General features: G+C 43.5%; 1 protein-coding gene across 1 annotated transcript in view; it reads left to right on the top strand.

The window, feature by feature from the left end:
- Nucleotides 1–14529, top strand: part of LOC306752904 (voltage-gated inwardly rectifying potassium channel KCNH7-like) — a gene marked incomplete at both ends in the record, with an annotated part of 66838 nt that overhangs the window by 41242 nt on the left and 11067 nt on the right. Inside the window, 6 exon segments of the mRNA XM_079236734.1 lie at nt 3658–4083; nt 8851–9082; nt 9161–9328; nt 9665–9868; nt 9871–10001; nt 12500–12752. Of these exon segments, the coding sequence (XP_079092860.1) occupies nt 3658–4083; nt 8851–9082; nt 9161–9328; nt 9665–9868; nt 9871–10001; nt 12500–12752 (1414 nt within the window).

The following is a 14529-nucleotide window of genomic DNA, read 5'->3' as shown; positions in this document are numbered from 1 at the left end:
AGGTTAAATAATTAAGATGGGATCTTTTATTTAGCGAGAGCTGTTGTTCTGCCAACCGACCGGCTCCTCCCAGGCTTCCCAGCAGGCCGATGGGTGACGTATCCATCGAGGTGCAGAGTCACCATTTTGTTTGTATTATGCTGATATGATTTATTTATGTATGGAAGCGTATCACGCTGTTACGATTTGTCTCTGATTTGGGTTTCCGCATACAAAATGAAAATTCTTTGATTTTGTTGTTTTGTTTGAAGTCTGTTTCTTTTTCTGTGATTTTTTTTTTTCTTTTTTTTTCTGTATTTTCATTTTTTTACTTTTTGCCGCATGTTGGTATGTTTTTAATGTTGTGAAACGTTCACACTGCCATCTTAACCAGGACCCCTTGTAAAAGGGGAGACTACATCTGAATGGGATTATCTTGGTATTAAGGTAAATAAAAAATAGAATAGTAAAAATCTGCAGGCTTCTCTGTATGGTAGTTTTATACCACTTGCTTGCTCATTTCCACACATCCATTTTGGGATGCAGAAATGCAAGCAGCGTTCTTTGGAAGTCGTCAGCAATTCCACATTGAGCTTTGAACTGTGATGAAAACGAGCATTTTGGACACCTGCTTTTAATGAAGTGGCAGCTCGATGAATAATAGAAGACATTTCGATTTCAAAGGTCGTCCCATACGAGAGGGTAAACGCGTTTGACCCTCCACATCGCACAGAGGGTGGGAGTTTCTAATAACCAATTAAATGACTCGGGCTTCAGCCTTTTTGTTTGTGGTGCTATACATCCTCCTCCTACCCGCTCAGTCACAGGGGTCGTGAAGGTGAGCGGGGCAGAGAACCGGGTTCAAGCAATAAGACTCTTCTCTTTCATTCTCTCGCTCACTGAGACGCAGTAAGTCTTGTCTTCCAGCTTGTGTTCCTCATCTCTCTCTCTCTCTCTCTGTCTCTCTCTCTCTGTCTCTCTCTGCATTCCTCCGTAGAGCTGCAATGCCCTGAAAGTCAGACACTTAGGATGCATCTCAAGTCTCTAAATTGCATCCCCGTTTCCCTTACTTGCATCCTTTCCTTGCGTCTTAGTCCCTCCCACCAGGGATGCATGGAGAGACGCAAGGAAACCATGCGAGGGGAGAAGACATGAGGAAACATGTTTTAAGAGACATGAGACGTCTTTTCCTCAGAAGCGTCACAGTTTTTAATGAACATTCCAATAAAAATGCACTTAATATATTGATAAAAATGATCGTATGTTTTCAGTTGATTTAATGGTGTTCAACTACTACGTATATTAATAAAGACAACGCTATTATTATGAGTGGAGATGATTTCTCTGTCGTCTGTTACCGTTTAATAAACTGCATTGAGTATTTTTATACTGCGTCCTGCTTATACGCGCAGGATCCATTTCTACAGGCGGAATGAGTCTTATTTATTTATTTACTTATTATTCGGTATGTTTTTAAATTCTGATTGTGACATCATTATAAAATACCCCACAATATAAGTATAGTTTCTCTTCATTACGTGTTGTAAAAAGAGTTTCCTCTCTCCAGCTCTCTCTGATTTTAATTACATACATAACATACACACACAACAGATCAGATCTTTGAAGAGTTGTTTGAGGTCCTTTTGTTAAGACCTACAATGAACATATTTTAACCAGATGGTGAATAAGAAAACAGATATAATATATAGCTTGAGTTATCTTGATCGTCTTCACTCTGGTTTGAAACTCCAGTGACCAGTCCGCTCAGCTGCAGCGTCCAATCAAATAACAGATGAACAGTGAGGGGGCGTGTCCAGTGTTAAAACACTTCCTGGAAGCTCGCTCTCGGGGCTCCTCGGTCATGGCTCCCTCGATTTCCCTCCACACAATTTAGAGACTTGAGATGCACCTATAGATGAGTAGAAGCGTCCTCTGCCCGCTCCAATTATTACTTCCAAGTCCTTGAGACTCTTATCCCAAATGGTCCGTATCGCCGTTGTAATATTGATGTTGAAAGCTATTGAGGTATAAATGGTAAGTGTAATAGCAGAGATAAGGATCTCCAAGCTCGAGGCAGAACACTGTCAGGGTTTTATGCAGGCCGTTGTTTTCTTCATGCAGATAGTTTTTTTTACCTGAAAGAGATTTACTTTAGGTTAAACTTTTGAACAATTTCCCTGATATTTACAAGTGATTACGGCTGTAGTCTCAGGATTTTCTTCAGTAAAAAAAAAGTTTAATTCAAGATGAAGTATCGTCATGGTCGTCATCGCCATGTCTTATCTTATCTTGGTATCATTATCATCATAGTATTATTTGTATTGGTAATATTTTTATAAAAAAAGAGACTCTTAACAATGAATCAACATGCCATTTCAAACCCCTTCCAAACTGGATGCCAATGTACCCCTAAAAACAATATAACATCCTAAATATTTGTACTTTCCTTCACTTTTTACTGTATTTTCATCTTCCAGCACAGGTCACATGCAGTGTTAATACTGTAAAATAGCACTGACAGTAAAAGACAACAATTACTACTTTTTTTATCGGTTTTCTTTCTCTTCCTCTTTTTAATAGTGACAGGATTCTCTTAAGGTTATGAAATCACGGCCAGGGCTCCAACTGAACCTAAATGAAATGACACTAGAGCTCTGCATGGCTCAGAAGCAGCTGCCTTCTGTAGAGATTATGTCAAGGTTTCTGATGCATACTTTGCATTTTAGATTATTAGACTTGAAGCTTTTTTTAACATCCTTCATTTAACACATTAATGATTTATTTTGAAGTGATCTGCTCATGCCAGAGCAGATCAGCAGATTTCTTTCAGTTGGCAGATAAGTGCATTAGGATTGTACAGTATGTGCAGTCATGGCGCTGAAGTTCAACTCCTACGTCCAGATTACTCGCATGTCCACAAACATGACCTTTCCATGACCTAATCTCCCGTCATATGTCAAAATGCAACTCCACGTAGCAGCATGCTCGTCGGAACGGCACAGAAATGCTAATGCAGCTGGCGTGTATTGGACTGCATTAACATTTAGCTGAATTTAACATATTCTCTCGAAGCACAAGGCATGTTTAAGATTAATTGTAGCCTCATCTACATGCAGAAACACTGTACAGTGGAGAATTTGAAACTACTTTTTTATTAACCGACATGGTTCTTCAGTGACTCAGAATTACACTTTCACAGAGTTCGGGATCCTTGTGTAGGATAGATTAAAAAAAAAAGACTTATTATGAATTATTCCCAAAACACTGTCCTACAATTCCCACAATGCAAGAGCATCTTTTCCGACAACTTTGCTGCCTTATTAATGCCCACGTCTGTCAAACTCTACACCCCCAGTGTTTAAGTCATGCTTTCTGCAAAAAAGAAAAAATAAGACTTAAAATTTTGCATTTGAAAAATTTGATTGGGATGCTGATCTTCATGCACAAACTTAGTAAAGCATGAGAGAAAATGTTCGAAGCCGGGGAGTAATATTTTGATCCAATATTTCCAGATTAAAGTCGTACATTTACCACAAAATCTTGGAGAATCTTCTTGTGTCTTTCCATGACACTTTAAAAAAATTGTTATAATTCTCATACATTTGTGATTTTAATCTCAGAATGTCCGCGTCTTCTCTCGTAGATGTTCTTAAAGCATTTCTTCTCCGTCTCCCTCAGGTCCTCTCTCTGGGTGCAGACGTGCTGCCCGAGTATAAGCTCCAAACCCCGCGCATGGACAAGTGGACCATCCTCCACTACAGTCCCTTCAAAGCCGTGTGGGACTGGCTGATCCTGCTGCTGGTCATCTACACGGCCATCTTCACGCCCTACTCCGCCGCCTTTCTCCTCAACGACATCGAGGAGCAGAGGAGGCGGGAGTGCGGCTACTCCTGCTCCCCGCTCAACGTGGTGGATCTGATCGTGGACATCATGTTCATCGTGGACATCCTCATAAACTTCAGGACCACATACGTTAACGCCAACGAGGAGGTAGTCAGCCACCCGGCCAAGATCGCCATCCACTACTTTAAAGGCTGGTTCCTCATCGACATGGTGGCCGCCATCCCATTCGACCTGCTCATCTTCGGCTCAGGATCAGATGAGGTGAGAGGGGGCTCATCAGTCTCTTAGTCAGGCCGTTTGGAAGTCATGAAGAGTCTTCCTCAGAGGAAGCTTTTCTTTTTTGTTATATCTATATTTAACGAGGAACTTCCTTTGTGTTCATTTTGGACAAAGTGGAAGCCCCTTCAATCTGATCAGTTCGATCAGGGAGCAGGGTCATCCTTCAATCAAAGGATCAACAGTTCAATTCCTCGGCTCCACTTGTCCATGTCGATGTGTCCTTGGGCTCGACACTTGACCCCGATTAGCTCTGCAGGCTGTTCCTGCGGTGTGTGTGTGTGTGTGTGTGTGAATGGGTATGAATCTTAGATAGTCGTCCATGAATCAGAGGGTCGGTGGTTCGAGCCCTGGCTCCTCCACTCCACATGTAGAAATGTTCCGATCCAGACACTGAACCTCAAGTTGCTCCCAGTGTGAACGTGTGGTGCCTTGATGAGCAGGTGGCATCGTGGGTGTGTGCATGGCAGAGTGCTGGCTTGTGTCTTTAAAGTGCTTTAAGGAGTCAACGAGATTAGAAAAGTGCTGTAAACCTGCAGCCCATTTATCATTTATGTCTTCAGTATGGGCGGAGGAGCTGGAACTGTCACAGCTGGAAGGAATCACTCATGAATCTTTGTTCCGTCGGGCTGTCATCAATGTGTGTTTGAATGTATTTGTGTGATTTTTACTTTCATCAGAATCATTTTCCCTTTTCAAAAGCCGAGCCCCTTGTCGTTCCTCCTGCGTCGTGACGCGCGGTCATGTTCTGTTTCTGAGCTCTTCGGACCACTAAAGCAATCTGACGCCCGGCTGTCACATCTGCTTCCCTCCGCTCTCTTTTCAGCGGCGCCCGCCTGGAAGGCCCCCGGGCGATCCGAATCGGTTCAAAAGGTCTCCGCCTCCCTAACCGCTCTGCCTGCGAGGATCTCTTTAGCTTGTGTGTGTCTGAGGGAGAAGGTTGAGCAAGTTATCTAAAGCTCAGAGAGCAGTTTAGGGAGTGCAGTTATTTGACAAATCTCATTGTGAGCACAACAGCGAGCACAACACACACAGAGAGAGAGAGAAACCATCCCAGGTTGATGTGTGTTGGGGCCGAGGCCCTCTTTATCGGTAGGTGTGTGTTCCTGTGGTGGGAGGTGGTTCGAGGCCGGCAGTGAGTGGCAGGTGCAGAAAGCCGAGCAGACAGCTGAGCGACGGCGTGGCACGATGTATGTCCCCGTCATGCGGCTAGATGACAGAATGCGTGTTCCCGTTACAGCGCGTGTCAAAAGCACACAGTGACGGGACGGGACGAGAGGAGCAACAGGAGATCGTATTTTTAGCTCCTCCGATCTCCGACCGCTACTGAAAATAACACGTCCGTGTACAGTTTTAGCGCTCGCCTTTAAGGTGCGTTATTTTAGCTCTTTGTGCAGAGACTATTTTTAGACAGAATCCCATGCGCCTTAGTTGCCTGGAAACCATCTCAGACAATACGGACAAGATTCCTTTTTTTTTTTTGCTGATTCCATTGAAAACTGGCAGGTTGAAACCGCCCATGAGAGATTTCTCCATCCGTGCAGATCTCAGCTCTGCAGGCTGCCCAATGGAAATGTATGCTCTGGTGTTACATTTACATACAGGAGTCATCTGAGCTCCGCCATCATTTCCATAACAATATTTGCCTATTTTGTCCATCTGCACTTGTGCTTAGATTCCAAATTTGAGGTAATTGCAAATTACGGAGGTTTAGTGTGAAAATGTGCTCTTAACCAGAATTTAAATATAATTTTCCTTTAATCCCAGGCAGAGTGGGGTTGATGCACATTAACAACCAATACTTTTTCCAAATGTCTTGAAGCAGCAGTGATCTTACTTAGAAATGAGTCCATTTGTTGGTTTAGTCGTCCCAAACACTCACTCAGACACTAACATAAACTTTAGTCCACAGTAGCTTTAGGCTATAAATTGTTGTCAATGAGGCAGTTCCACTGAATTGACCATTTCAATGATTAGTATTGAATGGATCTTGTCCTTGGGAAAGAGCAATTTATAAGTATTACATAAACTATCAGAGTCAAGCTCTCTAATGGCAGATTTTCAATATACATTATCATGCAAATTATTCAAGCTTTGTTTAATTAATGCCCCCCATTGGGGATTATTTCTGCCTTTTGGTTAAAGCAGACTGTACAGGAAATGCACTCCCGCTCCATTATGCTGCAGAACCTGCAGCAGCGGCTGCTAAACAGAGAGGAGAGGGGAGAGAGGTTCATTGTAAACAGCAGCCCCCTCAATCTCACTGTAGCCCTGTTGGAGTGGTGCATACAGTCAGATTAGACACAGACAGGTTTTAAAGTATTCACTACTAGTTGTGCAGTTAGTGGTTTCCTTGTGAGGTTAGATGAATAAACTAAATGCAGCTGTGACCCGTGCAGCTCTGGTGTATTTAACCAGAAACCCAGAGAACGCTTCCCTCAGCCCGACGGCCTCTCCCAGATCATTGTTTGGTTTCATGCCGTTGGTTCAGTCTTGCTTGCATGTATTCATACAATGTGTGTCTCAACTTAAAAAGGGACAATATGTCTGCTGTGGGAACGGTTTCTAATGATCCCATTGTTGTTTCTTGTTCTTAAAAGTTAAGACGACTACCTTCGAAGTTTAGATTAAGTAGAAATAAAAGTGTCGTTCATGTTCAGTTTCATCACATGATGTTATTTTTTTTCTTTATTAGCAGTTTTTATATACAAAATCCTTTAATGTTTAACGATCACACGCCGCGTGCCGTATGCCGTGTCATCTGACCGACTCCTCAGCGCCACACCTAGGGCGGCCTGTGCCCACCGGCGATGGTCGTTCAGAGCTCATCTGTTCCGATGTATGATTCATTCACTGCTCGCTCCGTCAGTGGAAGGGGGCCCCGCCGGCCGGATGCATGGCGGTGAATGATGGCGGTGATTTAGGGGTGAGATTGGGACGACAGAGGCTCGTTAATGGACCCATCAGAAGCAGCTACAGCGCGCTTCCTCACCATGATGGAGACGCGCTCTACCTCGTGAATCATCTTCAAAAGATAAATAAATAAAAAATCCACTGGCCCCCTTCCTGCTTTTAAAATGCCATGTTTTGTTTCCTCTCACCTGTGCATGAGGCCTAATACATATAACACGGTGGTAATGATTTCCCCAGGGATATTAGGATGATTGTCAGGTACAATAGGACCTATGAGCATTCTCACTTATTGTGTTTTACAGATTGCACTGATAGATCAGGATTCGTGTCGTGGCTGTATGCCCGCCTCATAGTCTTCGTACTAATTTAGTCAATCTAGAAAATTGAGACGGGAGGATTAAAGCGCTGTAAATTAAACGGAACAGAAGGCAGTGTGCGTACATGTATAATGTATGCACGCCAGTCTGTCTGTGTCTGTGTATGTGTGTGTTCTTTGAGGGGTTCCAAGCTGTCGATATTCATGTTTTTTTTTTTTTTTTAGCGTTTATTTTTTGATTGTTTTTTTTTTTTTTCAATCTTCATGTGCAGTAGTTGAGAAGTGCTTCATCGTCGGCCAAACGGACGAATCGCCAAACCCTCGGCTCCACTGACGCCACGTCCATACTGACCGCCATGATTTGCAGCGTGTGAATGAGATTAAGCGTTCCTCAACAACACACGCGTTTGAATCTCTAAGCCGACCCCGACCCCGATCCTCGACGCCGGCAGAAGACAAACAACTTGTTCATTTAGATTGCTGGGAAAGGTTCTCAGAGTGTGTACTTGAGCTGATCCCCACATGTTGAAGTCACACTAGCAAACCATGTACTGAGCTATAATGTTGGCACCGATATGAAGGTCACATTTTCAAATGACTTGGTATAACTCTGATTTAGTTCAGATATTTGATTTTGAATGAACTTGAGATGTTGTTTAAATTGAACAAGGGGAGATGGAAGTAGATTTAGATTTGTAAAGCAGTGGCCAAGGTTTTTCATTAGATTTTGAGCCACACAGAAAAATATCAGCAATCAAAAGCCGTGCGTAGTTTTCAACCAGTTATACCTAAAAAAAAAAAAAAAAATTAAAAAAAAGTGTGCTATAAAAAAACATTAAGGTGCCATCTAGATAACTAGGCAACACTAGTTTGCAGTTTATTGCTGTGCCCACATATTACAAAAGGTATTTCTGTATCTGCAGCTCTGAAATATGATTCATATGAATGCAATACTTTTTAACTCTTTACACACTGTATGGACTTAATATTATGTTTCTGTGTCCAGCTGTAAAAGGATCAAGTTAAACAGGCAGACATCAAGTTTTTAGTTTGATCACTATAAGCAGCTTACACTGTAATGCACTTTTGATTTCTTTAAATTCATTGGACTAATATAGTTGTGTTACTTTTTAGATTAAGATAACAACATGACTGCTTCTTTTCTGATATAATTAATATAATATAACGATATTATGTCCTTAAGAGCTACTGTACCGCTCTGGACAGAGTCCTGACGATCACTCACAATACGAGTGGTCTGGGTGTAAGCGGGGAGCAAAACCTGGGAGTGCAGACGGGCTCTTTATGCCCCTGATGGACTGTGATTGGCTCCAGTTCCCAGATTCACCAGGCAATATGTTGAGGGGACTACAAGGCCTGAGGGGCCACACGGCACATGAATTTCAAGTGAATGACTAAATCCATAGACCGTATATAAGAAGTCGATGTAGTCATCGTGACTTGTAGTCTGTGGAGGTTTGCTCTCGACTAAACCCTGTGTATCTTTCCGTTTGGGTTTCTAGACCACCACTCTGATCGGCCTGCTGAAGACTGCCCGTCTGCTCCGGCTGGTACGAGTCGCCCGGAAGCTGGACCGGTATTCAGAGTACGGCGCTGCCGTCCTCATGCTGCTCATGTGCATCTTTGCCCTTATCGCCCATTGGTTGGCCTGCATCTGGTACGCCATTGGCAACGTGGAGAAGCCTTACCTGGAGCATAAGATTGGCTGGCTGGACAACCTGGGGGTGTCAATAGGTGATCCTCTTTGTTTTTGTTCTATTTTCAAACGGTAGTTTTGTATGTACTTAACTTACATATTTGTATTAATTGTAGGAAAGAAGTACAACTACAGCGACCCCAGCTCGGGCCCCTCCATCAAAGACAAGTACGTCACAGCACTGTACTTCACCTTCAGCAGTCTGACCAGCGTGGGCTTCGGGAACGTGTCCCCCAACACCAACTCTGAGAAGATCTTCTCCATCTGCGTCATGCTCATTGGATGTGAGTGACAGCTGACTCACAGGACATGTAGTGTTATAATCCTGTTATTAATGCAACCCTCTGTAATCAGGGTTACCTCACGCTCTATATAATTTCGCTATTATACTGCCTTTTACTGATAAACACGCTGATTTATGACGGTAAACATAAAATGGATACAACAGAATTTTAAATGTGCTATTATCCCCCGCTGATTTAACACAGTTGTGATTTAATGCACTCCAAGTGCATGAATTGTTTTATGCACTCGTAACAAATAAGAAAACGCTGACAACAGAAATTAGTGTGGCAGCAGCCACCGGGGTTTTGTTCAAACCCGTATGACTTCTCTCCCAGCTCTAATGTACGCCAGCATCTTTGGGAACGTGTCCGCCATCATCCAGAGGTTGTATTCCGGTACAGCCAGGTATCACCTCCAGATGCTCCGGGTCAAAGAATTCATCCGCTTCCACCAGATCCCAAACCCGCTGAGGCAGAGGCTGGAGGAGTACTTCCAACACGCCTGGACCTACACCAACGGCATCGACATGAATATGGTACGCCAAGAGTGGGTGTGGCCTCAAAACGATATATAAAGTTACGTTTGTGGTTGCTTTCCCCTGTGCTGCTTCTTCTCTTTCCAAAATCATTTGTGACTTTCAACCATCCTGTCGAAAAATGCTGTAACCACATCGTGAAGAATGTCACTGGCAAAGTATAATGTCGGCATCATGATTATACTGTGCAGGTGAAATGAAAGCCCCAGTTATTGCTTATGCATTACGGTAACTCTGGCTTTTCTCATCATGATACTTACTGTCCATGGTACTTATATAAGTTTGTCTCTTCCATGTCTTCCTCATGTCAAATGGAATGACCCCACCACTCTGGTAAGAGCAGGAGGTACATGTGTTGACTCAACTAATGCTGATGTGAATGATCCTCAGTAGAGCTTCCCCTAGCTGTGTTTGATTCTAGTAGTGGAGTGGTTTCAGTTATTTGAGTTGAGCTGTTTTTCTTTTTGCACAGAAAATAACAGATAGCGTTCCAGTTTGTTTAGTTATTTCCCCAAACATGCATGTGGTTGTTCCCTCAGTGTCTCACCTGTTACATACATGAACATGTACTGTAATGCCACATCATCGATGGTTTTACAGTATCTACCTGTGCATGCCTGTTACTGCACACAGAACACTGATAGTTTCTGGCAGGCCACATTAAAGGGATAGTAAAGATGTTTTGAAGTGTGGTTGTATGAGATATTAATCCATAGACGGTGTATTATCTACAGTAGATGGCAGTCGTCACACCCCCAGTTTGAAGAAACAGACGGGAGTAAAGCTGCTGTGGAAAGGGTCAGCATAATGTATTTTAGAAACCTAAAAAAATCAGTAGCAGTTCATATGTACGCTATATTTACAATATAATATATTTTCTCTGCTTCATCTTGCCATCTGACAGCCCTTTGTGACAGATAACTAATAATCTATGTTCTCTTTAAAGCTACACGACTCCATTGAGAAAAACAGTAATTTAACTTCACAGAACACAAAAAATGCTGTTCTACTTCTGCCACAATGGGTTAGTTAGTTTGTGTTATTGTGTGACTTTGGTGGATCCGAACTAACACTTTAAAACACCAAAGTCACACAATAACAGAAGAAAAAAAATCCTGGCAGCGGTAGACCAACAACATGTGAGGTAGAATTACAGTTTCTGTCAAAAGGAGTTTGGTGTTTTTGAAGAAAACATAGATAACAGCTTCAGTTTCTCATCTGAAAGGACTGTCTGACGTCAAGATAAATCGGGGGAAATAATCTAAATATAGCGTAAACTCATGCTGATATAGACTTTTCTTTCATGTGTCTAAATTGCAGTACATTGCTTTGGTCCCGTGCTGATACTCCTGTCTGTTTCTCCAAACATCTACTGTAGATAACACACTGATGTTACCTCACACAACCCCACTTCAAATGTCCAAACTCTCCCTTTAACCGTGGACTTGCACCTTTTGAAATCGGTGTATTCAAACGCCACCCCTATGATTTTCATCGGGTACCAGAGACGGAGTGAATCACGCCTGTGAGAGTGGGCACAGCCTCGCCGGGCGCTGCCAGGTTTCCCTCCCACTGTGGGAGGCTTGGCGGCACGCTCCGCGGTGGCACCTGCGCTTGCCAAATGTTGTTCAGTCTTTCCTTTCCAAATCTACTGATCAGGTTTTGTTCTGAGCAACAAAAAGACCAAAAAAACCACTTCGGGCTACATTTCTTTTTGCCGTGCTTGTGTCATTAGCACATTGTATCTTATGTGTAAATGACAAAGATAACACGTGTGTTTTCTTGTTTCACCTGTCCTTTATGTGTCCTCAAAGTCCCTTTTCCTCACCTCTGTCTGTTATGGTGTCAAAGTCTGAACAGAATGTGGTCCTTTACAGTCAGGTCACGTTGTCCGGGGATCATTAGCTGTTTTGTCACTGTATCTTTGTCTTTAAAGGGTAAGTGTACTATAAGTATATTTCATGCATCAGAAGCTCCTCTTAAAAATGGTGACTATGTAGAAAATTGAATGTTAAAATTACTTTTCAAAATATCTTTCAGTGCATTTTCTCCAGGCTAACTTGGGTGGGTAGGGATGCTTGACCAAGCATAATCAAGTTTCATTATTTAATGTTTTTTTCTAGAAATATTTTACTTTATAGAGGAATATCTCAACAGACAGACTGCCTTCAATACAATATTGCATAGTGTTGCTTTTTATAGCAGATTATAGTTCTAGAGTAGATTCATCCTCTCAGGACATAAAGTCGGTGAAACTTTTGGATTTTTTTTTTTTAATGTGCTAAACGGAGAGAACAAATATTGAGCTTGTGTTTTTCACTCTGTGCTGTCATTTATCTGCAGCTTCTCGGTTTCTAAATGTTCTGTCTTGTCTCTCGTCTGCTGCTGAAAGGCTCAGTAAAACAGTCTACTGTGTTGAAAGACATCGCAGGGTACGCTGGGTTTTGAGAAGAAGGAAAGAACACAAGTGGCAATTGTATCAAATTTCTCTGGAAAAAAAACAAACAAATTGGCTGCAACTTCACCCCAAACCAAAATTCAGCACACATTCTGAATCCCTGCACACCGAAGCTCTGACAGCTTTTTAAAGATCCGCCCGTAACCGCGTCTGCTTTGACTCGTGTTTCACACGCAGGTCCTGAAGGGTTTCCCAGAGTGCCTGCAGGCGGATATCTGCCTCCACCTCAACCAGACCCTCCTCGAGGGCTGCAAGGTGTTTCAAGGCGCCACCAAGGGCTGCCTGCGGGCCCTGGCCATGAGGTTCAAGACCACCCACGCGCCCCCTGGAGACACCCTGGTTCACGGCGGAGACGTGCTCACCGCGCTCTACTTCGTCTCCCGCGGCTCCATCGAAATCCTCAAAGACGACGTCGTCGTGGCCATCCTCGGTGAGTTCACTGCATAGTTCGACACGCTTGTTGTTCAGTGGGGTGGGGGGGGGGGGATTACATTTCACCCAGATACAACAGATACGTTTTTCTGATTGGCTATTCGTGTCGCCCATCTCTTTTTATTGATTGGCTGGGGATTCGGGGGAGACATGCTTGATTCCTCCATGGTGAGGGCAGCGCGACCAGGTCATGTTTGCGCGCTGCGGCACATTAAATCATTAAATAGCCTAGAGTTTTTTTCAGCATGAGAAATACGATGTGTGACAGTCACACTCAATGCGTGACACTTGAGAGCCCTGCATAACAAATGCAACAAAACAGTAGCACATTCCTGTGGTGCATTTTGGGAGTTTGCGTCATAAGGAATGTAAATGGCAGCAACCATAAGGCCGACGTCTTCACATGAACAAATAAACATGGAGAAAAACAATCAACCTAGAGTTTGCTCACCATGACGTAAACACAGAGTTCTGCTCTCTGTCCTGTTCGCCCGACAAATGCAGCTTGATCCTGGACTACGATGGATCCAGGTCTCTGAAACAATCCTCCTGCAGCTTTCATCCATCTTATTCAATTGTATTTATTTCTGCAACCAGGCATCAGACAGCCAGGAGCATGCTGGGTAGTGGTTTAGCCTCAGGTCCTAGCTGAGTTATCTTAGCTAAGATCTACTTATCTAACCTTCAGCAAGTAAGTCCGATAAGATAATTTCACAAAAACATTGTGCTATTCCTTTTAATAGTTCACTTACTGTCATTTATATGAAAAATATGTTTTCTATGTAGTGTTTTTGGATGCCTAAGGTTTTGGAGTGTCCAGGCCTCCCGATGGCCTGACATGAGATCCCACATACGCCCGTGACTTGAGCTAGGCATACAGACATTTACAAATGCATCCAGTAGTTTGTGCGGCTGCAGTATATCAGGTCTGAGGATGGATGGAATGTAGAAACTCTGTGGCATTCATTCGGCATTCCTGGACACAGAAACGTGTATAATTAGCAAAGTCAACTCTGTTGTCCAGCCAGTACGGAGCTCATAAACACTCAAACCACAAAAGAGCCGTTGGCTTCGCCTGAGCTCCCCTCCATTAGTGTCGACGCGGGTGGGCCACCTAAATGAAGATGACTCCGCCGTGCTGTGCTTTGTTTGGCAGCCATGATCCCTATTGGGTATGTTGTAATAAGTTACTTCAAAGCACACTGCGATTGCTGCCTCTCTCAGGGGGCCGAAAAGAGCGAGGGAGGACATGTGGTGGGACGAGGGGAAACGGAGGACCTGCGCTGATGAGGGGGAAAAGAGAGAGCATGATTGCTTTGAAATGGAGCCGGATGACAATAGGAGGGGGATGGAGAGCTGAACGAGTGGGCGGGGAGAAAGACGAGACAGGCGATGGCAGAGGAGAAAAGGGGGCAGATCGAGGAAGCATGAAGAAGAAGTAGTTTGTCAGAGTTCCACATGGTTGTCAGTGTGGGTGATGCAGTTCTTAATGACAGGAGCCACTGAGCCGCAAGGCATCATCAGCAGCCTCCAAATGTAATCATATCAGATCTCTTCCCAGCAGCAGCAGGTGTATCCACGAAGCCTTTTCTGCACTCTGCATTTTCTTCCAGTGACCGCTTTCATGGGGCCAGTAAGATTTGGCAAAAACCAGTGACACATTAGGGTCATGATGAGGGAGAAGCACGGAGGGTGAACTTGTAGGTCACACGCAATTCGGCACATATTCTAAGCTACAGCAGCAAAACTGCTGAAGACTAAATTTTCATATATGC

Source organism: Taurulus bubalis (assembly GCF_910589615.1).
Source record: "Taurulus bubalis genome assembly, chromosome: 21".
NCBI classification, from domain to species: Eukaryota; Metazoa; Chordata; class Actinopteri; order Perciformes; family Cottidae; genus Taurulus; species Taurulus bubalis.
Note: the sequence above shows the minus strand (reverse complement) of the source record. Positions and strands in the feature narration are given on the sequence as shown.